The sequence below is a fragment of the Cylas formicarius genome, unplaced genomic scaffold (assembly GCF_029955315.1).
Source record: "Cylas formicarius isolate icCylForm1 unplaced genomic scaffold, icCylForm1.1 PGA_scaffold_9__14_contigs__length_23061073, whole genome shotgun sequence".
In the NCBI taxonomy this organism is placed as follows: Eukaryota; Metazoa; Arthropoda; class Insecta; order Coleoptera; family Brentidae; genus Cylas; species Cylas formicarius.
This window is the reverse complement of record NW_026844365.1, coordinates 7,884,079-7,910,318: the sequence shown is the minus strand read 5'-3', so window position 1 is coordinate 7,910,318 and position 26,240 is coordinate 7,884,079. Positions and strand designations below refer to the sequence as shown.

The window sequence follows — 26,240 nt, the reverse complement described above, 5'->3', positions numbered from 1 at the left end:
ATCTTGAAAAAAGAATCACAGGCATCAATCTGCTTGCGTTTTTGTTCTGATGGATTAATAAATATAATTTATATTCTTGCATTTTGGACGCATCTATCTGGAATGAAGCAATCATTAAGTCTATTGCCAAGGTGGCAGACCCTAAAGAACTGAGAGATTTGGAAAAATATTGGAAAAACATATATAAAATTACTGAGTTTTTAGATAACAATACTCTTATATATGTCAGGTATAATGAGGAACATGGAAATGGTACTATGCTTGATTTGAGTAAAGCGCTTGACACTTTGAGTCGTAATCTGTTACTTGCAAAATTGAAGTATTCTGGGTTGTCAAACAATTCCACACAGTCGAATTGTAATTACAAAAAGTACACCAACGAACTCTTTGGTGCAAACTTCCGAATTTAAGTTGATTAAGCAAGGTGTTCCACAAGAGTCAGCAATTTGACCAATTCAGAGTGTAAGTCATTCTAAGTTTGCCAGCGATTCTGAACTTCGGAACCAGTCAGATGACAGAACTAGGTCTATCCGCGAACACAAAATTAATAAAACCTTAATTATTTACAGAACGAAATCTACTTTTAGAAAAATTAATTCAAATATTTAATAGCTATTTTTATTTATCTTTAGTATTATATTTAAACTCCTACGACAACTTCATCGTCGATTTGGGTTTGGGTCTCTTTTTTCTCCAGCAGTTGAGTGTTAGTGGCAATATACTCACCACATCCTTTTCTTTTCTAATTTCTTTTCTTCTATAATTAATATATATTATATTAGAGCGCTTCTAGGTTCAATGCTATTGTAGACTCTAGGGCCTTCTTGCTAACATTTCTCTTTTAGAAAACTGTTGGTGAACGGTTATTACAATCGAGAATGTCCTTTTTGTCAAAATTTAAATTGTGGTGCAATTCATGAAATTATGTTTTTTTTTTACAAATAAAGGACATATTATTAATATTGTGAGCTAACTGAAATAGAGAGTACTCGTGTTTCTATTTAATGCTTTCAAAATGATGAAACTGACAAAAAAAATTTTTTTTGAGAGGAAATATTTTTTTTTAAGTTTACGATAAAATCTAAGGGAGGATCGACCAAGGGCCTTCTCGCTGACATTTTTCTTTTAGAAAGGTGTTGGTGAACAGTTATTATAATCGAGAGTAGGCCCTTTTTATCAAAATTTGATTTGTGGTGTAATTCATTAAATTATAATCTTTTTTTGACAAATGAAGAATATATTATTATTATTATTATTATATAAATTTTAATTTAAATTAAAAAAAAGTAAGATCTAATCCAATCCAATCTAATAATTTATTGATCTGGCCCCGTATTCTTATTACTCTAAGATCCGGCACTGAATTCTACTCAAAAAATTATATGGAAACAGTTATTAGCTTTTTGATAAAAAAAAATAGAGACGATATAGGGGTTCCCATAAAATAGAATATTTTGAAAAGGCATCTCAAAAGCTGAAAGAGGAAACCAAATTAGCCCGAGATGAATAGTTTTCCTTTCCACCTGGTATAACTACCAATTTTCAAAACATCTTCAACTGCACGAGTGAAGAAATACAATTACAAAATACAATAACTACTAATCAAAAAGACGTAGACGGCAAAATTTAATATAAAAATTTGTATAGTTTGCAAATAAGCCGAAATAATAAAATTTTCGTTTCAAAAATATACAAAAAAAAATCACGCTTTTGTAATTTTTCCGGAGAACGCGATAAAAGTTCAAGGGAGAAAAGTTCCTTTAAAGCCAGACGCCGTTTCTTCTGCGAACTATTATGCGTATGTGGGTCAAAGGCGTTTCGACTGTGTCTTTAACCTGCTTGGGTTTTTCCGTTGCAAAATTTCGCGTCCGCGTTGCACTCCGCCAACCGACCAAACTCTGCTTATCTGTGGTCGAGTGCGAGTGCGGCGACCGCCTTCGGAAACAAATAACAAACTTACGTAACAGCCCGTAACATAGACGCCACGCAACTCGGGATTCCCTAATCGATCACTGTTATGCCAACAGCACGATAACCGACTTGCATACGAATCGAAGGCGGCCGCGGGCTTTTTATTCCACGGTCGACTAACATGGCGGATCGCCAACAGCTAACGTGATATCGCTTTGGTCTTCAAATTGTACGCACAAGGACGCTAATTCTTTTCTAAAATATTTAAACGGAGTTCCTAAACTCATTAGAAAAACTAGACAGGCCTTCTCTTCCCAGATTGACGGAACCCCCCTTCCTCACTTATCTACTTCCAAAACGTTAGAGGACTGCGCACCAAGCTTCAGCTTCTCTTTGAGAATGTGTGTTACTCCCAATATGACATTTAAGTCCTCAATGAAACATGGCTTACTAATGATGTTGACAGTGCAGAACTACAGATGTTTAACTACAATATATACCGTAATGATAGATCTGCAGAAACTAGTACCTTTGCGAGGGGAGGTGGAGTTCTAATAGCGGTCTGTAAGACTTTTCAAGTAAAGTTTTACCAGCTTCGAAAAGCATTGAACATTTATTTATTGAAATCAACTTCAATAGCAACAAATTTGTACTGGCTACAGCCTACTTCCCACCGAAGTGTTCCTTTGAGAAATATGCAGAATTCGGAGAGAACCTGGAAAGACTGGTTGAAGAATACCCCAGTCATGAGTTGTAAGCCCTAGGCGATTTCAACCTGCCCAAAGACCAATTGCACTGCCTCTGGCGGGAAGCACGCAGAGCCAGGTCTAATCCACTAATCTACTATCTTACCTATGCTCCTACCGCAACCTCTTCTAGATAAACACAGTCAGGAATGTTAACGACAACCTTCTGGACCCCACCCACCAGTGTCCTTTACCTTGCAATGTGATTCAGTACCTTTCAACAGTTCTGGTCAGTGACTGAGTTTTTGTCGCAGTTGGAATGGGACAAGTTATTTACTAACAAAACCTTTGAGGATATGGTGACCGTGTTCTACGATATAGTTTATTTAGCTATCGATATTTACGTTCCCTTAAAGAAGTTTTCGGCTAAGAATTTTCCAGTTTGGTTTTCCGCAGAGCTTAAAGATACAATAATTGAGAAGAAGAAATTACATACAGAGGTAGAGCTAAACGTAAATTTTTAAAAGTGCAGTGTTACCAGGAATATATATTTCTGACTGAATCGCCCTTGAGAGAAAACGTTAAGAATTCTTGGAAGTTCGTCAACAGTAAAAAGGAAAGAAACCTTATTCCATCGGTTGTGCACTTTGGCGACATGACCTGTTCTGTGGGTGAGGATATTGGCAATTTATTTGCAGACTATTTTTAGAACATAAATAGTGACGGGGACTGGTCTCTGAAGATGCACTGCCTTCTGAAGATGTCAGCCTCTCACACTTGAACATTTCGATTTCATCTATTTACGAGAAACTGTCGATTCTAGATAAAAATAAAGGTTCCGGTCCCGTGGGCTCCCACCATATTTTATATTAACCCATCTTACATTAACCCATCTTTAAAAACGGCAACTTTTCCAACTTACTGGAAATCGAGCTTCATTGCCACTATCCTAAAATCCGGTCATAACTCGCAAGTCAACAATTATAGGCCTATCAGTATTCTGAGTTGATTTCCTAAAGTGATCGAAGGTATAGTCTAGTCTGCGACCTGAAAAGTTGCTTTATCGACCAACAATTTTGGTTTCTCCCCCATCGCTCCGCTGAGCTAAACTTGTAAACTTGTAAATGGCATAAACTGACGTTCATGCCATTTACACATATTTTTCAACGGTATTTGAACGAGTAAATCACCAAATCTTAATAAAAAAAATTGAGAAACATTGGAATCCAGGGAAAATTTTTGGAATGGTTAACATCGTACCTTACTGAAAAGGTACAGATTGTACGCATTCAGAGCTTGCAATCCACCGAAATTAAAGTGCCTTCTGGTGTTCCAAGGATCACACCTGGGACCCTACTCTTTAATGTCTATGTGAATGATATTGCCTCATGTTTTCATCGCTGCACTCAAATTCTCATGGACCTGAGCTATTATGTAAGATTGTGCTTCGCGTTCATCCCCACCAGACCAGAAGAAGGTAGAGTTCCATCGTACTAACTATGGACAGAGTTCAAGAATATTTAAGAAAGAACTTAAAGACTGTCAGTACAACTGTTCCGTTGTCTCGCTACTGTTATATGTGTTCTTACTCTCGTGTCGACTAACTATATTAATATTAATATTTTGGAAAACCGATGTTTGTCATATTGGGATAAGGTCTTCATCTATCTATTTCATTATGTTTTATTTTTGTTACTAGTTTCTTCACGTGAATCTTATTCTATATTGGGCGGTTGGCCCGTTAATAAATAAATAAATAAATAAGGGAAAGAAGGTTGTACGTCACATTCCGAGCGATGTCAAACATTTCTTGTTCTCGTCCTTCGCTTGCTCATTTATATAATTGGGAGAAAAGGGCATTCTCGTCGTTTAATTAGGTACTTTAAAGTTAAATTGTCTACATGTTATTATTTCATCAAATAACATTTTCTTGATTTTTGTTGTTTAAATTTTAGGAAGAGTCATTCAAAGAACAAATCATACAAAAACAGCTCAAATCAGTAAGGCTAAGTAAGAAGTAAGTAAGAAAAATCAGAGCTCCTCGTCTCGCTAGAATCACTCCGAAACATATTCGCGTTTTTTTGAACGTCCACTACATTCCAATAGTTTTAATTATTGAATAAAGTGCACAGCAAGTTTTACGCAGTTCAAGGACCAAGATATTTGTATCCTTTTCTGCCTTGTAATTGGAACCGTAATTAAAGAAATACATTTAAGTAAAAAACCTTTATTATTATGCACGAACTGGACTAATCCGGGGGGGACAAAAGAAGCATGATTGCTACGGACGAGAGCGCATCCAAAGTTCATTGTCTCGGCTCCGGATCCGGGTGAAAGTGGTCCAAATTCGAACCCGTCCCACCTCTACGTCCGCTACGCCATTAGTCACAGTATATGGATAATGTAATAGTTACGTTACAAATGAAACGTCCCAATGGCGAACTTACTGACGCGGAAAAACGTCCCTAGTCCGATCGATCATTTAGCTTGATTTGCTAAAACACAAGAGGTTAATTACGGAAAAGAAAAAGATAGCGCTAGTCAGTTCGCCAACGACGAAATATTTTGATTACGTTGGAAAAAAAAGTGGTGGGGCATAATTTCAGCAAATTTTAAAAACTTCAAAAATAAAAGGGTATTTATATTACTTATGAATCATTAAATGCTCAAATGCTCTGGCTAGCATTGCTGCATTGCTGCATCTGGCGAACTTGTGGAGTATGTTTTTATACTTCTAATAGGTTAAGTAAACTTTTTTACCTTCCAAAATGTCCTCAACTCGAGCACTTCCGGTCTACGTCTCACCCAGTAGCCCCTCATGTAAGCTTGGATTTTTAACGCAGCCTTACTGGTATCCCAGACGAGGTGAGGGGGGTAGTAGGGTCTCGGACTGAAATTACGAGGCGAAGCTCTCAACTTCAGTAGCGTCTATGTCTAATATGCAAAGATTCACTGTCTATTTTGCTTTGATAAATGGATAAGAGTTAGTAAATTAAATGCGGTAGTCGTAGTTACTTTCTTTCAGCAAAGGTTAAGTTCCTTCAGGCTCCAGGACCGGACTAAACAAAGACACATCAACTATAACAATGAAAGAATTCATCAAATGATCATGGAGATGTCTTTAAATCGCAAAAACGTCCAAGTGTTTGTCAGTAGAAATATCGGTGTACGAAAATCTAAGCTATCTGTCAATAAAATCGATTATTTGTACTCGTGGATAATAAACAACATCTGACAACACCGCGGTAACTTGCAGCGGATTACGCGACATCCCCGTCGGCCTTTCGCATTTTCGAAGGCCGCTTTCACACGCACCGGCTCCGGCACCGTGCCGATAAGTTTGATGATTTCACACAATTTTAGTTGATATTTTTATGTCCTAAAAGAACGATGTACGTTTTCAACAGACGATATATTTTTAAGTCACAATAAGGTAAGTAAATAAAGATAGTTCTTATTAAATGTTTATTAGTACATAAACTCATACATAGTCTCGATTATAGTCAAAGGAATTATTGTGAATTGCCTTACTTTTTATAAAACTTCTGGATTCCTCCTGCGTTGGTTTTTGCTGAGTCGAACTTGCTGACGTTTCGCCTATCATCCTGTTGGCTTCTTCAGAGCTTGACTTGCCTGAATTGTCTTGTTGATTACATTGATATAAACTTGAATGCTGGGTATCAACACTCTTACTATCATTATGTAAGAAGGAATGGTGTGAAAAAGTTGTCGAAGGACAAGAAGATGATGAGGAACCTGGTAACATGTAATAAATGGTTCACAACGTTTCGTGTGTCGATATTTTGCATTAATTGCAACACACTCATCCGAAACTCCAGTTTCTCCTCATCTGTCAGTCTGATGGATTTTCTAGGGCTTGTAAGAGGCGTGTATTAATGTCTTCTTGTGAACGACCCCTTTTAGGGGCCTTCTGTATTTCTCTGCCTCTTGCTGTGTCGTTGGCACGGAAATGCAATTTCCCGACATGGGACTACACTTGTACTTGATCTGTGACTGCTTCTTCTAATTAATTTTCGTTAACCTGTGATTGCTGAACATTTTGAGAATCATCTAAATTAGAATACGTCTCATCTGGTTGTACTACTGTCAGCAAGAATGTTAAGTTACCATGATAAAGGTATTTCTCTTTTCTCGCTTCACCACTTCTTTGCTTTAAAGATTTTATAAAGAAATCACGTATATTTTGCCATTTTCCCGTGATAATTTCATCTAAAGTGAAAAAAAAAAAAAAAGATTGCTGCCCCGACACAAAACAATTTTTAGAAAATTATTAATAGAAAATCGGCAGTAAATATTTCTTATTTTGTTCTAGGTATCTAGCTTCTGGAGCCACCTTTAAAGACCTTCATTATTATTATCGACTGGGAATATGGTGTGCAAACATTTATGGCATCTACTGAAACATGAATTTGTTCCACAACCAACAGAAGAAAAATGGCAAAAAATATCAGATGAATTCGGAGCTAACGTTCAATTTCCCAACTGTTTAGGTGCAGTCGATGGGAAGCATACACGTGTTAACAAATTTTCTCATACTGCCTCAATGAACCTCTATTGCAAAGGATAATTTTCTATTGTTCTAATGGTAATGGCAGATACGGATTATGGTAAAGACTGTGATTCGTCTGTTTTTCAACATACTACGTTTTTAATTTGATGGCGAAAAATCAATTACACATTCCACCACCCCGTTCCTTAAACTTGACTAGACCTACAAATTTTCCCTTTGTGCTATCAGATCTTGTAATGCGGCTTTATTCAGGACATAATTTAAAAGACAAAAAGAAAGTATTTAATTACCGATTGAAGCGTGCAAGATGCAGTGGAGAATTCTTACTAGGGCGTTAAACGTATCAAAAAAACTTGCTATACAAATCGTTAAAGTACACAATTTAGTACGAATAAAGGATACGAAAAAATATTACCAATTTTGCCTATAACTAAATGTAAACGACCGACGATGAGGGACAATTTTGCATACTACTTTATATAAAATATAACAAATACTACAATAATAAATACTTATCTTACCTATTTTCTGTTGATCTTTCTTATCCTTCTCTAAATAATCTTCTTCCAAAAAAGTAAACACTTCCCTCCAAGCTTTTTGTTTTTCAACCGTATCTTTAAATGCATCTGCTGTGGGTGTGAAAGCGGCTTAACACGTACGAATTTTACCACAGGATCGCAAGAGAAATGTTTACGGCGAATGAAATAAGAGATGGTGTTGTTGGTAAACACAAACTTGTACGGCGATGCCAAATTTACGTTTTTTTTAAAGAAACTTCCCGAAGAGATTAATTAGAAAGGTGCGCTTAGTTCTTCACCCACCATTTTTCCAAATGTCGTTTGACCCAATCTATGTCGAAAATGTAAGTCCACGCATGCCGCCGATTTGGATGCCGAGGGTTCAGGTTGTAGAGGTACTCGGCTAAGAAGTCCAGACCGTTGAAGGTACTCTTCGGACGCTACGATACAGTTGTGATAAAATTCGCTACCAAGTACCGCGTACGTCTTACGTAACAACTGCCCTCGTTGGTCACTCTGACCAGCAACTCTATCAGTCCTTGGTTCAGGACAGGAAACACGGTGTTGTTCAAGTATGCCACCTCCGGATCTAATAACAGAATTAAACGTCAGTTACGTACACGCAAGCCCTAGCGCATCCGCCAAAACGTGCGTTTAAAATAGACAAACATCCACTTTCAAACCGTCTGTCAAAAACGGATTAAATGTAATTTTTACGCGAGCTTATTGTGACTCCGTCGCCTTCTCGCTTTCGCCTTAAGTATTCCTCAATTTCACGCCTGTTGTCTTGGAATTCTTGGGCAGCCTCGGGCCAGCAAAAATCCTGTTGGTTGGTTTTCTGCATTTCGATGTTGACGGTGACTTATGCACTCGAACCCCAACGTTATGTTGTCCGTGAACGAATAACATTTTACATAGTCGGTGACTAAAAATCCAAACGCTCGAAAAGAGTTTCAGCGGATTTATGCTTTGATTTCTAATAAACGTCAGTTACGTCACCAAAACGACATTCTGTGATCTTTGATATTCATCGGCACACACAGGTCGCAGCACTAGTCGGTTACGTCATAGACGGTCCCGTTTCAGCATTCGCCCGCTAAAACAGCGGTAGCAGCTATATTTCTGCAGGGGAGGGTGCGGTTCAATAAAACACTCGTGGAAATAAATTGCTTTATGTACAGGAAATAAATAGACGCCAGAAATAAAAATAATGAAAAAAAAAACAACTAAAAACCCCCGAATTCGGAATCAACGCCTAAAGGCGAAAGAAGAAATGTTACAAAACCCGACCGTGCGCCATTTTTGTAGAATTTCTTCCCGATTTCCGTCCCACCGCGTTACCTAAATAATATGTACAACATAGACCTATCAATAAATAAAAATAAATAAATAATCAGACGACGTTACTGGGTCGTAGGTCTGCCCGTATAACAGGCGTCGCCGTAGTGCCTGCCTTCCCGCACCAGATCCTCGATGTTCTTGTGGGACTCGGCCGTCCCGACGATGGCCGAGTGCAGTTTGCTAGCCAGCCAGCACATGATGAACGCGGACATAAACAGCAGACAGCCCAAAATGGCGGCGATCACCTGCAACATGCAGTTCCCTCACTGGAACACGTCCGCAGAGGTCGGAGACTAACCAAGAATGTGCCGCAACTGCTTTCCAAGGCCGCGGTGCGTTCCAGAAACTCTCCGGGCATCAGCACCGTGTACTCCAGGTTACCTTCGATTTTTTTGAACTGAGTGCTGGACATATTCTGAGCGGCGGTCACCTCCACGATCTCCGCGTTCATCACGTCTCGTCTCCGCCTCCTGCCGTGACCGGCAGGCTCGTATAGGTCCAGACAAAAGTCTGGTTGACAGTCGACGGCCTCCATACACGCTTTGATCTGCGAGTGGATCCATAGGGTGGACCGTTCCTTCATGGTGCTCAGCAGGAACGCCTCGAAGTCTAGGAACACCTCGTTGTGGCGATCTCTGTACCGCGCGGGTTGGTGCGGGATTATTGACGCGAAATCGCGGTTCCTGCACCTGAAAAACGACCGGCGTTTTGTGGTCTGTGATTGTCAGTGCCTACGTCATCGCCGGTACGGCCACGCTAGTTTGGATTTAATGGGATGGGAATTTATGACTGCCGTTGCATCAGGGTCGGTACTTTTACATTCATTTGCGGAGTGAATAACTTAATAACACGTCCGGAAGAACATGCGAACGTGACCGAAAGTGTTTTTTTATGGCGACCGGTCAAACGGGTCCCGAGGGCCGGTCCGCGAACCCGATTCGACTCCCGTCGATTATTACGGCGTTCGTAACACTTATTATTACGTATCCGATATAATAATAAGAGGCGGGATTCAATTTTTTGGTGTTGTGAAGCATTAAAAGCAAAACGGTTCCTTGTAAGAATCGGACACGCACGCGCCCGCGGCCGACCGTGATGCGCGCGACCCAATTACGACGTTTAGACGTCATCCGTGACCGATCTTGGAGCGTCGCAAGCTACCGTGTTCTCTCTCGGAATACACAGGGTGTTCGGAAACTTGGTAAACGTGGTAAAATAATGGCAGTAAGTCATGTAACAAAAATTCGAAATCGTTGTATTTTCCGAGTTATGGCTTGTCAATTTTTTTTTTAATTCCTCAAAAATTGTTACTCTTGTTTCAAGTCGATAAGTGTTATCGTTTAGCTACGCAGTTTGGGCAGTTTTGAATGAAAATATTCCTCGGCCCTATCATGTTCAAAGGGTTCAGGCACTATATAAGAGTGATGAGCAATTGAGAGTAATTTTACTCAATCAAATTTTGGGAAAAATTCAAAACTACCAGCAATTCTTAAATATCCTTTTGTTGACGAGGCGGAATTCAGTCGTGATGGCATTGTAAATTTTCGAAATATGCGTATGTGGAACATTGAAAATCCACATGCAAAAATTCAAGGAGAACATCATTTATGGACGGGGATTATAGGACCTCAATCGCTTAATGGGGAAATGTATTTGCGATTTCTCCAAGAGGACCTTTGCTAGAAGAGGTACCCTTCTAGTGGAGACAAAATATGTGGTTAATGCAAGATGGCGCTCCACCCCATTTTACATACAATCAGGCATTTGAACATGGATGGATAGGTCGAGGCGGACCTCTGGCTTGGCCGCTTCGCTCAGCAGACCTTAATCCGACGGACTTCTTTTTTTGGTGACACTTAAATTCTTTAGTGTACGAGACAGCTACAACGCATACAAGACAAAAAATAGTAAACGGTTTGCCAAATCATTAGAAATAGGTATTTTTTCGTGTTCGACAACATTTTTTTAAACTGTATAGAAATGAACGGTGGGCATTTTCAAAATGCGTTGTCTACTGTTTAATTCCCGATTATTATTAATAATTTTATTTTCCAAAACGTTAAATGTATTCATCGCATTTAAATTAGACATGTTATTGAATTGACATTCTATTTTTTCACTTTTTTAATTTGTGGCATACTGTTTTGAAAAATTTAGTGCACGTTGCCTGTAGGTTAATAATGTTGCATATTGGCACCTTTCTGTAAATTAAAAGTGCGAACCATTCGGACCGAAAATAAATAAGTCGATTTGTGGCTACACGATAGCACTTATCGACTTAAAACAAGGAGTAACAATTTTTGAAGATTTGTGATTCTGCTTAAGGCAATCTGTTTTATTTTGCAATATCAGTCTAAATAAATAAAATACAGGGAAAGTAAAACGAATGTTCTAGGTAAAGTGCCCTCTAGTGACAGGTTTCTCAAACACTTTTATTTTTAACCACAACTTTTACTAAATCAGGTTTGCGTGTAAAATATCAGTTTATTTCATTGATAATTCAACCCAGTTATAACTCGGAAAATATTACGATTCCGAGCTTTTGTTACATGAGTCTGGGCTGCTAAATAACCCATTCTTTTATTTTCTTTTTATATTCATTGTAGAGTCTATAATTTTAAATCACTTCAGGTACCACGGCAATAATTTTTGTTACTAAGTAACGAAAGGATCTCTGACTTGTAGTCTTTTCTCGCCTTGCTACTCCCGGTTTTTGCCTTTTAGAGACCGTAGGGTTCAACTAATGCATTATACAACAGTTTTATATCACAAAATTCCCTGGCATTCTCATTTTTTTTAATAAGTTTACCGGTGTTATATTTCCAAGTCATGTACTTCTCCATGTAGATACCGAGGTATTTAACATAATCGGGGGAATCGGGATAAACTCATTCAGATTAGTCTCGATTTGAAGATTTGTGAAATTTGGCAAGGTACGAGAATTACAAGAGAATGGAAGGAAAACCGTTTTTGAAAAGTTTAAAGTTACCTCTTTATAAGAAAAGTAATTGTACAATAATTTTAAATCATTTTCAACTTTGTATTTGAGCGCAGTCCATAATATATCAGCATGGAAAATAGCGGTATCATCTGCAAAACTCTAAATATTCCCATTTGAGTTTACTCGAAACATATCGTTAATGCACAAAACAAAGAAAATCGAACCCAATACAGTTCCCTGTCGAACTCCATATTCAACCTTTCTTTCACAACTAAGCACATCATCCTAGATGACACATTGGGTTCGGTCCCTGAGATAACTTCACATTAATTTTACTCCCCTAAATCGTATACCCCCCAAAACATCAATGAATTTCTTTACGCTATCGAATGCTTTCTTAATATCTAAATAAATACGCAATGATTTAAGATTTCCATCTATTGATTTATAGATTTTTTCTGTCAGTCAAAGTGATGGTGGTGTACGATTTTAAATTTTTCAAGATATCCAGCAATCCTGTTTTTAATATTTTTTCAAAAATTTTTGCCAAGTTTGAGAGCAAGGAGATTGGCCTATAACTTGTAGGGTTTGTTGTGTCGCCAGATTTATACAGTGGTTGAACTATAGCTTCTGACAATTTTTCGAAATATCCCTTTATTCATACAGTTATTTAGAATAAGAGTTAGAGGTTTCGCAATAAAATCTACTATCTTTTTGAGTGTTTCCGCCCATATGCCGCCAATTCCAGGAGATTTTTTGGTACTATGCGTCCGATTTCGCTGTCATCGGTCTCATGGAGGTATAAAGAGTTCGGCGGGTATTCTTTTGCTTTTCCTTTTATTTCATTTGCAAGTTCTTGACCGATGCTACTTCCTTCCTTCCTTCCATCTTTGTCTGGTACACTTTTCCACAAACTAGTATTATTATTTCTAACGCTCTTATTTGCATTTAAAAAAAAAATAATTTTTTGCTTTATTAACGAGTTTAGGCAGTTTGTTTTTATATGCTGTATAACGGGTTTTTAACTCATGATCATTGTTTTTTTCAAGTTTCATGGTATAATTTATTTTTAATATTAATCGATTTTAAAAGTGCGTTTGTGGTCCATTTTTTTGTAGCAATATCAAATGGTTTCATTTTAGTGGAAAAAGTACATTCTCTAATATTATCTGCTAAGTGGGAAATAAACAGGTAGGTAGATTTTTCAGGATCTTGCTGGTTGTATAGAGGGTGTTAAAAAGTACGCCGCCAAACGTTAAGAAACGATTCCTTGCGTGACTTTAAGACAAAAATTTCATATAAGCATAGGCCCAAAAATGCATATTTTTCAAGATACAGGTTGTTAAAATTTTCTAAAAAATAGTTTTTCCTTTTATAGCTTTTAGATCACTTTCGATATTTTAATCAAATATGGTGTACTTCGTTTAATTATTAAGAAGTGCTTTTTGACACAAAATTTTATTTTTGTTTTTACCAGTGACGTCCGTATGGCGTCTAGACTGAATATTTTTAAAGAAAAAAATGGCACGCCACTGCTTTCTCTGAAAACAAAATTGATTTTTAAAATCCCCATTCAATTTGGAGCAAATTTGGTGCATGAACTTGCTGTCGTATGACGCACGGTTTTCGCCTAAAAAATAAATAAATACAAAAAATTAACTACTAACAGGAAGACGTTTATTATTAAATAATATTAAATAACTGTAAACAAAAGATACTATCTTTGCAAACAATATTCTTCCAGAAAAAAATTAATTAGAGCAACTGACCTACTCCGACTTTGATACATGCGTTTGTACGCCTTACTGGCGAACTCTTTCTAAAATACCAGGGGTGTTCCCTAATAACTGTATAAGGGTATTCTATCCGATTTCTTACATCTTCGTCACTTTGGACTGGTGTTGTACAGTACTAATGTTTTTAAGTGTCCCCAGAGAAAGAAATTTATTGGATTTAAATCAGGTGACCTGGGTGGCCAAAAATGTAGTCAAACATTCAGTTCAAACCCCCTACGGACGCCACTGGTGAAAATAAAAAAAAGATTTTGTGTCAAAAGCCGCCTTTCAATAATTAAAAGATGTTCACCAAATTTGATAATAATATCGAAAATGATATAAAAGTTATAAAAGAAAACACAATTTTTTTAGAAAATTTTAACACCCTGTATTATGAAAAAGATGCATTATTGGACCTAAAATCACGTAAGGACTCGTTTCTTAAAGTTTGACAGCGTACTTTTTTAACACCCTATTATTGCAAATATATATCCGTTTTCATTTAATGCATTAATGTATTTGTTCCATAGAATTAATTACAATTTACGTCATACATTATTTAAAACTGTTTACGTTGTGACGTAGATAGGCAGGTGGTTGCAATGTTCACTATTCAAAAGAGGAATCTTCCCAGGTCAACCCGCTCAATCGCACTAAATCAAAATCAACAATTGACGTCATAACGTATAATAAACTTGGTTCGTCTACAGGACGGGTTATGGTCTCTGCACATAGGTTTGTTAACATTGTCTGTTAAGAACCGGTTCCAATGCAACGTTCGTATTTATAAAACCATATTTAACAAATAAGTGAAATCGCCCGCACCATGTAGTCGTATCTCTCGTTAAAGATAACTCACCCGTCTTTTACCAAAGCGACACTGCCGTGCATATGGGGGTCATCTGGGTCTGGGGAAACGGTCACCTCCATCAGCTTCACGTACTTCCACGCCGAGTCGGGGCTGATTCTCGCCCTCAACTGCAGCTTGGTACCAATGGGCACCGCTTGGTCTACCGGTAGCTCGCTGCTGCTCCCCGTCACATTGCTGATCCGAGCTGGGGCTTCTTTGTACAGAGCCACCTCATACTCGAGACGCCCGGGCGTTTCCTCGACCACCCCGGACACCCTTGCGCCGTGGGGGCTGCAAAAACGACGCTGTCAAAACGGATAAGGGTGGGGGTTGCTTCCTTACAAACTTCCCGCGAAACCGGCGGCTTTGTTTTCGATGACGGTCGGTTCGGGTGGCTTGCACATGATGATCAGTTCTTGATCGGACTGCATAACCACCCCCGGGAATTGCGGGAACCACACCCTGACGTGCACGAAGCCCTGCGAGTGGGTAACCAAATATTAGTCCTTGGTGTAACAATAATAACAGTTTTTATAATAATAAGAGTTTTTGTTAATTTTTGTGATCTTTTGTTTTATTGTACATAGTAATTTTATTTTTTTAACGCTCCGTCGCTCCGTTTTGTTGGCGCCATGTTAGGTTAGGTTAACTATAGTTAAAAAAAAAACAAAGGACATAGAAGAGCACTTGGCATATGAGAAGAGGCATTTTGCTAGATATTTTCGGAACAGACCTCATTTAATTTAGATAATAATATACTATTTATAAATAACTCCTTAGGGATTGTATCGGAAAGCTTATTGTAGTGTTATCGCAAAACCCCATTCGTTTTCTAATGTTCTAAATATTTAAATCTTAAAAAAAAAATAAAAAAAAAACGTTATTAGTAACATCTAATGAAATATTAGAAAGATATTTTATTAACGTCTGATAAGTTAAATTCTTAAGGTTTTAGAATACAAATAAAAAAATCTGTCAACTGTCAATTTTACTATTACTATGTCCGCAACAGTGTGAACATTTTCACTAACGATGGGCGATTATGAATGATATAAACGAGATATTTCGATTATGGCCAAATAATCGATCATTGGATTATTGCGGCTGAGAGATCATGGAAATCGAAACAAACAATTATGACATCAAAATAACAATGCCGTCGAATGCAATATAAAATTGATTGATAATTTGATTATTGAAAGTTGGAAGTCATTTGACGCAACCAACAATACATTACACATTGCATTTACAAAAGCGGTATGGTATCATTTATTTGATGCTTCTGGGGGATTCACCAGTTGAAAAATTACTGGTAAATGGTAATTTCCCCGCACTCTATCTATAGAAATTTAGTTTATTTTGGTTTTTAACCTTCAGTTCTGTTGCCGTTTTCACTGTATCTTTGTTAATTAAAATATAATAATAATTAATGATTTGTATTAAATAACGTAAAAGTGTGATAGCTAAGAAATAAAATGAGTTCCAAAGGAAAATGATCAATGGTGTGAACATTTTTCAATATTGCCAGAGAAAATAAATTTGTTGTATGGACAGAGTGCAAAAAAGAATCCATTTTTTTTTAAAGAATACCACCAATCTTAAAGAACATTTAAAAAGAGCGGATCCTAACTGTCAGTACCTAATAAAACTCAGGAAAGTAATGACGAAGATGAATTGTCAGCTCCATCAACTTCCGAAAAAACGCTTCCTGCTCCAGAAACTTGTAATAAATTGCCAACCGCTTCTACTTCTACTCGGAGTGTTGCTTCTACTAGTGGAATAGTAGAAAAGGATCATCGCTATTAACTTTATCACCAAAGAGACCCATAGGAAAGTTATGAGTATTGGATCTCCGAATCACAAATTACAAATTTTAATCTGGCGCTGATTAAAATGATGGTATGGGATTATCAACTCCTGGGAATTGTTGAAGATAAAAGGTTGTATTCAGTCCCGTCTTGAAAAATATTAACTTTGCAACTCATTTCTGAACTGTATCAAACTGAAGTGATGATGAAAATGATAACACTCTCCACTATATGACAGTAACTATTCTTTTTATGCAATGCACAGTTACATGCTAGTGCCTTGCAAACCAATGAAGTACAAGGAACTCAATTTCACATTTAGCATCAGAGTTAATGGACATTTTTAATCAGTGGCATATTGCTCAGAAGATCGCTGGTTTCAGAAAACGGTGCAAATATAAAATCGTTTATAGCCGTTCATTCACGTAAACATCATTATCATTGATCAAATTTATCAGTTAAAGACGAACTTGTACAAAATAGTGAGTTGAAAGAATGCATAAATAACGTAGGACATTTCAAACACTGCTGTAGGGAACTTTCAAAGATGCGCAACAAAGGAATACTTCTCAATTAAAAGTAAAGCAAGATGCAACAACGCGTTGGAACTCGACATATATAATGCTTGATAGCATTAAGGTTTCAATAACTGCTGTGATGTCCAGTTTACCAAAGGCCCCTGAGATACTCAACGCATGTGAATGGCTGGCACTAGAGGATTGCGTTCGAATTCTAAAGCCGTTTGATTACAACAACCTTATCTGGAGAAAAATATCACCTTGTCTATGATAATTTCACTTGTGTGAGGACTCCAATATGCTCTAAATAAATAAACTTCAAACAAAATTGATAAAAAGCTGAACGCTAATTTAATCGCAATTATTTTAAGACGGCTCGGTAGTTATGAACGAGAGAAAATATCTGCAAAAGTACGAGCCACTGGGGTATAAGGTAATGCAGAGAATGCTGAGAAATTGGTACTTAAACAACATGGAAATCTTTTTGCCAAGACTTCAGTTGAACCTGAGACTGTTCAAAAGCTGAGGTCGACCATGAAACTTCAGCCGGTGACATGCTATGGGAATATTTTGACCAAAAAGTCTCGGATTGCACGAATGTAATACGTTCTTCGCCTACAGCAAAAGCCGTTCAATGTCAACGCCGAATATACCATTTTATTTAAGCCCATTTGTTTTTTGATCAGAACAAAAATCTACTGGTTCCTTCTAAAAGAATGTTTCCGAAAACTAGCATCACAACTAATTCCAGAAGAAACAGACTTTCACCAAAAAATTTGCATCAAATCATTTAATAAATTTATAAAATTAGTAAAATATCATTTATTTCCTCGCTGTAAATCAAAATAATTTTATGATTCATAATCTAGAATAAGTTGAATTATTGATGCTAACTTTTATTTATCTTATCATTCATAATCGTTTATTTGGATGATCATTCGATTATTGAAATCGATTAATTTGATTATTTCGATTATAAAAATATATCGATTATGCCCATCGGTAATTTTCACTAGCGTCCGGTCTGTGTTGGTTACTTTAGGTTTTGGTACGCCTGCTAAAAACAGATGTTGGTGATTACCGATCAATGGTTAGTGAACATTCGACGGGACAAGAAAAGACTTACGTTCCGTTTGAGGACGCCGCAGCGGCCGAAATCCGTGACCTTGAGGTTGTACCTGTGCCCGCTCGGATCCGCGACGTCCTGTCTAATTTGACAGACCGGATCGGAGTCGGGATCGACGGCCCTGTCGTCCGCGAACAACGGATGGCCCTTGAAACCTTCCGGTTTCCTCAGCCGGGCGACGATCGTGTCTTTGATGGCGGCGTGAGTATTGGAAGCGAATGTGCATTGGATCTCGGTGACCTCGTAGTCTTGCGCGACCGTCACCGTCGCCTGAAAGCGACGACCGTTAGAGCGGCGACGGACCCATTAATTCGAACGCGAAGAAAAAAAAATCGATTAACAATGGTGGAAATTATATCGCGCCGTCTCGTCGTAAATTGCCGCACAAAAGGACCTAACTGTAAGATGGCCGTAATGGATCTGTAATGTACAATGGCTCGGGTACACGCGTGAACGGCGGACGTCTACGCTAATTCCTTTTTTTTTGTCACGCAGGGCGATTTTGTGGGCCAATGGGACGTCCGTCCTTTTGTTCCGTCGCGGGTTTTTCGGCAAACGAGTGAGGCTTCGCGGAGGAATGTAACGGGTCTTATTGAAATTATCGCATGAAATCTTACGTCGCTGACGCTCCGAAAGATTAATTATGCTAAAACTAAACTCGAATTTGCGTTTTTTTGCCATCGTCGCCAATACGATTTGCCATTCGGTTCATATGAATGTTGCAACGGTCATGGACCATAGATAGTGGTGACGCGAACCTTTTTGGCAACTGTCAGTTGTCAGATAGGTGATCATCCGTTCTCCATGTAACTTTTCATTTTGTTTTCCGAAATGAATTTGATTAAACACGAATGTATAGTGCGACGTGTTATGATTTCCATCAAACCCCACCACGATGTCTCAGTTCCAGTGTGATTTCTAATTAGAAACTATTCAACAGAATGCGAGATCATTTATCTCAATTATTATTTGAGATAGAACAGAAAACGCGATAGTTACCATTTGTATTTTACACACCCTGTATCGTAGTAAATAAATGAAAACGGAATCTTATAGATCTTTTTACGTAGAATAAAGTGTGCTCAGATGTTTTGAAGGAGATAAAATTATTAAGATTATTAAGTACTAGTAAGATAAGATACAATACAAATACAAGTAGAATAAAAAAAATTGTGAACTGCTTGAAGTGATTTCTATCAGCTGATTGATATATTTCGCATAATTTTTCTATTTTTCTTTGGGCATTTACCAGGGTAATTGCATAGAATGCAGAATTCAGTGGCGTACTCAGATATTTTTAAAATAAAATGTAAGTTTTGGCACGCCATTTGCACTTCGAAAATATATTGTCGTAGTTCATACGGAGCGGCAGCCGCTTTTTGATCAAAGACATACTCAATATTATCGTTTACTACTTTTTGTATTATGTAGATTTTTTTCTGATAGTAATAAGATTAATAATAATACTAACAAGAATAATATATTTACTAGTAAAACTACATAAAACGTATGTTTATTGAAAATATCATCAAAAAAATTAAAATATACAGGATGTTTTATTGAAAAAAACATAACTTGTAACTTAAAATCTTTTACAGATAATCAGAATACAGCACTGGTTTCTATACAAAAAGATGGAAATGCATTGTTCTAATTTGATTTTCGCTCGACAATATTAACAATATTAATGTTAGTTAGACTCGCTTTTGACATTCTGATTATAGAATTTTGCTGGGGCTTTGATATTCCAGTCACTTTACGTAACTTTTGTCGTACCCTTGTTGTTATTATTTAATTCCCGATAATGCCTGGAAGTATTTTTTTCTGTTGTCAAAGTATAGACAAAAAGATACTAGGTGTGTGCAAATTTATGCCCCAGCTCGACGATAACCAAAGTAAATTAAGTTAATCGGAGAGTAGGGGTGGGTTATTGGGCGCCACAGGTCTGCGACGAAATGTACCAGAATTCCCCATGGTATTGGGTTTCCGTTATATACCTGGGCCCTACTTACTGAAACTTCTACTTTCCTATCAAAGAAAAAAACATTTGATTATTGTTTTGTCCCGTTTCTTTTTTTAATATTGGCCCTTCCATAAAAAGTGTTTCGCCCTTCCTCACTTGCAATATAAAAATATCTTTACAATAAATCCCAGTATTCAACAGGGCGACTCTAATATTCCAAATTTTCCCCGCTCATAATTGGACATCTTCACAACAACTGATGCATTCTTTCGAAGATGTTTTACTGAAATTTGGAAATAACCTTAGTCCTACTCTGTGCTAAGCATCTCTATGAGTTTAATTGGTCTGCCAAAATTAAATTGTCAATATTTTATTACTCTGTTGTAATTCTGGGTTGATTATAACTACTCAATGAATATCCTTATACTGACGTCGGATTGAAGCCTGCGGGCACAGGTCGGCCTTTGGAGGCCATCTGCCGAGACGGCGTTCTTCCTCATTTTTCCGCAATTATTTAAGACGCTCGAGCAGAGGTCCCGTTGGGTCTAAAAATTCCGCACGTACGCGAGCCGATTGCCTTTGATTGAAATGATTTAAAAACCGCGCCGACCTTGCGGGGCATGGCCGCCACCAATAACAACCGGAAACGAACGAACTCGCACGACGGTTCTTCGCGAACCAATCAGAACGCGACGCGTGAGTGGTAAGGGCACTGCCTCACATCAACGAAAAATTTTATACCCAAAAGTTTATGCTGAGCTAGGGAAGAAAATTTTTGGCCGAGATTAAACTAATATTTCAAATTTCCATTTTAATCCCTTCGAATTTTATTAAAAAAAAATTCTTAGGAGTAACGATGTGGTATGCAGCCTTTTTAAACAGACACTTAATAATGCAACAGTTGAAATCCAATGTGTTTATTCACTGACATGACCGTCAGAATTGAGAAACATCCGATTGCTTCCAAATCTGTGCTGTGATATCTCAGAAATGTCTGAAGTGGCTCAGATCCATGGGAAACGAAATTGATGTTGTAAACTGACACTCTTCGCACGCCAGATCGGTGTAAGTTTGGGTATTTTACAGAAGGGAGTAGAAAAAAACTTTTAAGATGATGTCGAAGCAATTCTAAAGGCTGATTTAATACTAAGAAGTTACTATTTATGATAATGAAACAGACGTGCCTTCAGCTTATGTCCGAATGTGTACCAGGATGAATAAAAGTAGATAACATTAAATATATTCAAATACGAGACAACGCAGTACAAAAAATATCGTTCAAAACGTTTCATTCACCGTTTGGGAATATTAAGGATATTTTTTAATCCAGTATTAAACTTTAATGTTACTTGGAGCCATACTAAGTCAATTTAGAACCTTGGTTTATGAAATATATACCCTCTCCATATGCAGAATGCCCATTTTAAACTTTTCATTTAGTTCGCTCTTACGATTTTCGAGTAAGTTATCATTTTAATTGCTTTAATCGCTTTAAAGATGAGTACGGCGATAATAATTATCATGACTGAGAGATTCTGAGAATCTCAGTCATTGAACTAAATGAAAAGGTTAAAAAATGCACACAAAGAAAAGGACTACAACCCCTTGTTATGTGTACAAAATATCACTTTAATATCGTTTCCCACGACTAATAAAAAGGATACGCACCAAATGTTATTTCTTAACCACCCTGTATTTCGAAAACTAAGTGATATTCCAAAAAACTTAATACCACATTGTCGTCTTAAAATTAAGTGAGAATTATCCTGCTTCACTTTGTGAAAGAAGTTAGGAAACATTCTGTACACTGTCGGTAATAATTTAGAACAAAAGATTCACATCGCATCTTTTTTTGTGTCCTGGTTTAGATAGTACACGTACGAGTACAAGTACAGGGTATTATCACACCTTATTATCGATACATCTGCTTTGTATACTGACAACATTAAGCGGCAAATTCAAATGTGGTCAGAAGCACCACCTTTCTCTCTATATATAAGTCCACAAACCCTGATCTCGGTCTACCACTGAAAAGTAAGAGAGGCTGTATATCCGCGGACCGGCCCTATATGTTTACGAGACAGTACCGACCCACAACTGTCAAAAAACGTAACCTAGAAACGCGGGGGCATCAGATTAGGCTCGCGGATGGTTTTTGCTCGGCGGAGAAGGCGAACGCGTACCTGAGTGGGTCGCGGTACGGTACCTCGTTGATGCTGGTCGTATTTCTCTCTCTCCCCATTAGCATATTTCTCGAGTTTTATCGCTCCATTGCGATTCGCCACCTTGCGCTTACGTCAATTGCGCTGCGACACACGAAGCGCCCGTTTTTTGCACCCAGTTTCTTCGTGGTCGCTGCATCCACATATTCAATGTAGGGTAGTATCATATTGTAGTACTGCAGCCAGTGGATGTGTCACTTTCTTTGCTTTAAATTCCTTCAGTTAAATTTTATTTTTGATTCTTAGAATGAAAATTTGTTTTATATCATTTTGAGAACTGATAAATTTTACTTTTTTGTATCGAGAATATACCGATTCTAATTTTTGGGTGGAGAATTTACTAATTTTATTTTCCATTTAATTGTAATTTTATTCTGTTGTTAATTGTAATAATTTTTGCATTACCTTCAAGGATTTGGTCTCCGTTTATCTGTCGCAGTGGAATTTCTGCCGATAGTCTGCCATACTTTTTATACTACGGCCATAAGTGATACTGTTTTTATGATAAATTTGAAGCGTGAACAACTGATTTACCTAAAGTAATATAAAATTGCTATTGCTGTTGCGTTGTTACAGTACTACAAAAAAGTGGCCTTTTTTTATCCCTTAAACTTGTGCTTGGGAAAAATATATCATTTACAATATCTTTGGAAAATTTGATTTCATTTTTGTTGAAAAGTGAAATAGAAAACTGAAAGGATGTGAATTTATTAATGCATTTTTGAAATTATCACGATTGGAGATGAGGTTATTCATGATAACTTAAACGGGCAGTTTTATATATCCCTTTTTTTTCAATTTTGTATAATTTCATGCTAAAATATAATAAATATAGCAGTTTGGCAACACTGTGCGGCTGGATGTCATTCGGCGACCACAGTAAAAATTCCCCCTTCTACTAAATACTAACTGAAAAGTGGTTAGTTTTTTTTGTACTGGTTATGAAGCTTATTATAAAAACATTTTTTGGTAGCTTATAAATCTATAAGTACTTTTTATAAAACTTCTGGATTCCTCCTGCGACGGTTTTTGTTGACTCGAACTAGCTAACTTTTCGCCAATCATCCTGTTGACTTCTTCAGAGCTTGATTAAAACTGGCTCGTATTTTACTCTGTACCTGCTTTTATATTGTTTGAGCCAGTTTCAGTCAAGCTCTGAAGAAGCCAACAGGATGATTGGCGAAACGTCAGCAAGTTCGACTCAGCACAAACCGACGCAAGAAGAATCCAGAAGCTTTATAAAAAGTATTACAGGAGCCTGAGGAAGTTTCTTTGAAAAATTAAATCTATAAGTACTTCCAAAAACACTTTAAGTTTAATTGCCATAAGACACTTAAATGGTTAGGATTGAAAAGTATCCAAAGTCTATTTTAATTTTCTGCGATCAATTTTTCGTGCCAAATTTAATTAAGGAGTAGTTGAAAAATTTGAAGGCTTTTGTCAATGTCAAACTAAAAATCCAAATTTAGAGTGAAATGATATAGAAAAAGATGAACCGAAAAAGTGGGTTGTTCGTTTAGTGTTTATAAAAACTTTAGCTCGCGACGTTTATAATGGCTTTTATAATATATTTATATAGCAGTAAATGTATTCTTTGCAGTTATAAAACTAATTTATGGTTTATAAAGGTAACGCTAACCTCTAAATTACAAATCAATGGGAAGAAAACATTTTATATTGCATTAACCTTTAGTCACTATTACTTTTATTTGAGTTTTCATTTATGTGCCATACCAACAATGATAAAGGTTACGAGGATAGTACCACTATACCGTATCACTGGTCGGGAAAACTCGATTTCGTACCACACTTGGCCACGATTTTCGGGTACCGCACACACCGCGAAATCTTGAACTACCACAATCGAAAGTACCGACAAGTGATACTCAGGGCGCTGCCTAAAAAAAACAGCCCGCGGGCGCGACATTCCGGTTTTCGCGGTTGTACTTTTACTGTAAAGCCGTTTTTCTCCTTAATTTAGATATTCCGAGTGACCGCGGTACCGCCGCCGGTACCATGTCGTTTACGACCGGCCGTAAACATTTTTCCTTAACCGACTCAAAGTCGGCGAGCTGTCCGAACGGGATCTCAACGAAATAATCCCGCCGAAGTATCGCCGGTACTTACCGCGTAGAAAACCACCAACAGGAACCTCCGAATCGCGGCCATGTCTCCAAACACTTTTCGTCGCAAAGTACTTCGTCGCGAACGTCACTAAACATCCGCGCGCAACCTTGGCAAAAGGTGTTACCACCGCTAGCAGCTTAACCGCGGAACTGGATGACTGAAAAGCTCGAGCGCCGTCACGACGGTACTTTTACGTGGATTTCCGCGTTTTTCGATCTGGCTGAGGGGGCCGGCAGACGATGATGGTACCCGGTCACGCCCCGCTTGTCGCCTAGCGGGGTACTGTTACGGGTACCACGCGCCCGTGCTACCGTCACCGCGGAACGGCGATGGTTTTCGACGGCTTCCTTCGGGTTGTACCGTCACGGTTTTTCGGGGGTTACCTCGTCCCCGGAAGCACTTTTTAAGTAGCAGTAACGAAACATTTGGGTCGAGTGCGCGTAGATAGTTTCGAGTTTCCTATCGAGGTCGAACTATTTCCTATTAATGGACAACGAGCGACTTATAGGTTTCTGTTAATTATAGAAATTTGCGAATTGCCGTTACCATCAAATTAGAAGACCTGCTTTACTTCGTCTCTGCGAATTTAAAAGGAGAAAATTGCGAAAGCAAAGGGAAATTATATCGATTGGAGTGACTTTAAATGACATGTTTCGCATCTTATATAGGATCATCGGTAATTTCAAGAAATAGAATTTAATTTGTAAAAAATTATCGAGTAATGAACAGCAGCATTTCAGAACCAAGTTAATCACAAAAAGAAATACAAATTATTGAAATTTTTTTTTGATAATAGAATAATTATGAAAAAGTGTAGATTTCTATAAAAATATTTTTTTCGCAAGAGGTAATGCTACTTAATAGTAAGCGGCATTTATTTGACTCCCGAGTGACTTAAAAATTTTACCGAACGTGTCGCATACTATACTTTTTCTACGACCGTTAGTTTTTGGGTACATTTTCGCAAAACAACACAAATACATTCACTAACCTGACCGTTAGAATTGACAAACGTCAAAATTCAAGGCGTGGGAAATATATCCGACAACATCCGACTGCTCCCAAATCCGTGCGGTAAAATCCCGGAAATGTCCGAAGTGGCTCCGATTCGTGGGAAACAAAACTGACGTGGTAAAGTGACGCTTCCCGCATGTTAGATCGGTGTGTAATTAGATATTTTACTAACTGGAGTAGAAAAATTATTTTATTATTCAGCATTTACACCTCTAGTACCAATTCGCCGAGACATGCTTTGTGTCACCTTGTTAATTTTTTGCCCAAGTCTCTAAAGCAACTTGTATATGTTGCTTTATGTTACCAGAGTTACTTCGAGCAGCTCTAATCTTTCTTTTGATCTTATCCCATTATCACTCCCTAGCATTAAGATCCGGTGAACAAGAAGGTCACTAAAAACTGCACCACCTTCCTTCGATCTTCAAGAACAATAAAATTTTGCGACTCTGTGTTCTTACATAAATAAAAAAAATCCAAAACGACCTCGCCAAATCCTGACTACGGGTTGCAAAACTAAATCAATATACTATTGACCTGTTAGAGTTTATCCAATGCCCTGTTAGGGTTTTTCTAATAGGAATTAAAGAAGTTCTTACACCAATTAAAATTCCACCCCAACGCACTACAGTACCTCCGTTGTATTCGTAGTTACTATTTCACGACTTCCCGTAAGAAAGCTTGAATAGATTTTTGAAACAACTCCTTGTGTAACCCCCACTGTACTTGCACTCTACTTTTGTCCACCATACTTGCAATCTACTTTTGTGACATGTCTTATTCTTCCAAAGCAATAATCCTGAACCTCTAGACTGCCGATACCCCTATGTACGGTATTTTTTTAAAAATTGCAAAATTATATTTTAAACAGTTTATAACTTGATCAAAACTGGAATGGCAACAGTGTAATAA

The 26,240-nt window shown here is 37.6% G+C and overlaps 2 protein-coding genes across 2 annotated transcripts; both read right to left on the bottom strand.

Moving 5' to 3' along the window:
- Positions 1-4,808: 4,808 nt before the first annotated feature.
- LOC132707496 (IQ domain-containing protein K-like) lies at positions 4,809-8,527 on the bottom strand. The gene is made up of 5 exons (XM_060679379.1): positions 8,364-8,527; positions 8,138-8,235; positions 7,950-8,086; positions 5,358-5,487; positions 4,809-5,092 (listed from the first exon to the last, which is right to left on the bottom strand). The coding sequence occupies exons 1-5, from the start codon at positions 8,488-8,490 to the stop codon at positions 5,063-5,065; spliced, it is 522 nt and encodes a 173-aa protein (XP_060535362.1). The 5' UTR covers positions 8,491-8,527; the 3' UTR covers positions 4,809-5,062.
- Positions 8,528-8,830: 303 nt separating this feature from the next.
- On the bottom strand, positions 8,831-24,447 carry LOC132707445 (uncharacterized). The gene is made up of 6 exons (XM_060679311.1): positions 24,318-24,447; positions 18,006-18,275; positions 14,896-15,032; positions 14,563-14,844; positions 9,286-9,676; positions 8,831-9,232 (listed from the first exon to the last, which is right to left on the bottom strand). Exons 1-6 carry the CDS (start codon positions 24,357-24,359, stop codon positions 9,050-9,052), a joined length of 1,305 nt encoding a protein of 434 aa, XP_060535294.1. The 5' UTR covers positions 24,360-24,447; the 3' UTR covers positions 8,831-9,049.
- Between the last annotated feature and the right edge of the window lie 1,793 nt (positions 24,448-26,240).

Coding starts and splice junctions, on each gene's coding strand:
- LOC132707496 (XM_060679379.1), bottom strand. CDS start 8,490: ATGCAGAAAACCAACCAACAGGATTTTTGCTGGCCCGAGGCTGCCCAA. Junction 8,236..8,363: donor CGGAGTCACAATAAGCTCGC/GTAAAAATTACA, acceptor TTCTGTTATTAG/ATCCGGAGGTGGCATACTTG. Junction 5,488..7,949: donor AAACGACATTTGGAAAAATG/GTGGGTGAAGAA, acceptor TCGTAATTTCAG/TCCGAGACCCTACTACCCCC.
- LOC132707445 (XM_060679311.1), bottom strand. CDS start 24,359: ATGGCCGCGATTCGGAGGTTCCTGTTGGTGGTTTTCTACGCG. Junction 9,677..14,562: donor GTCGCTTTGGTAAAAGACGG/GTGAGTTATCTT, acceptor GTCGTTTTTCAG/GTGCAGGAACCGCGATTTCG. Junction 9,233..9,285: donor GCAGTTGCGGCACATTCTTG/GTTAGTCTCCGA, acceptor TGCATGTTGCAG/GTGATCGCCGCCATTTTGGG.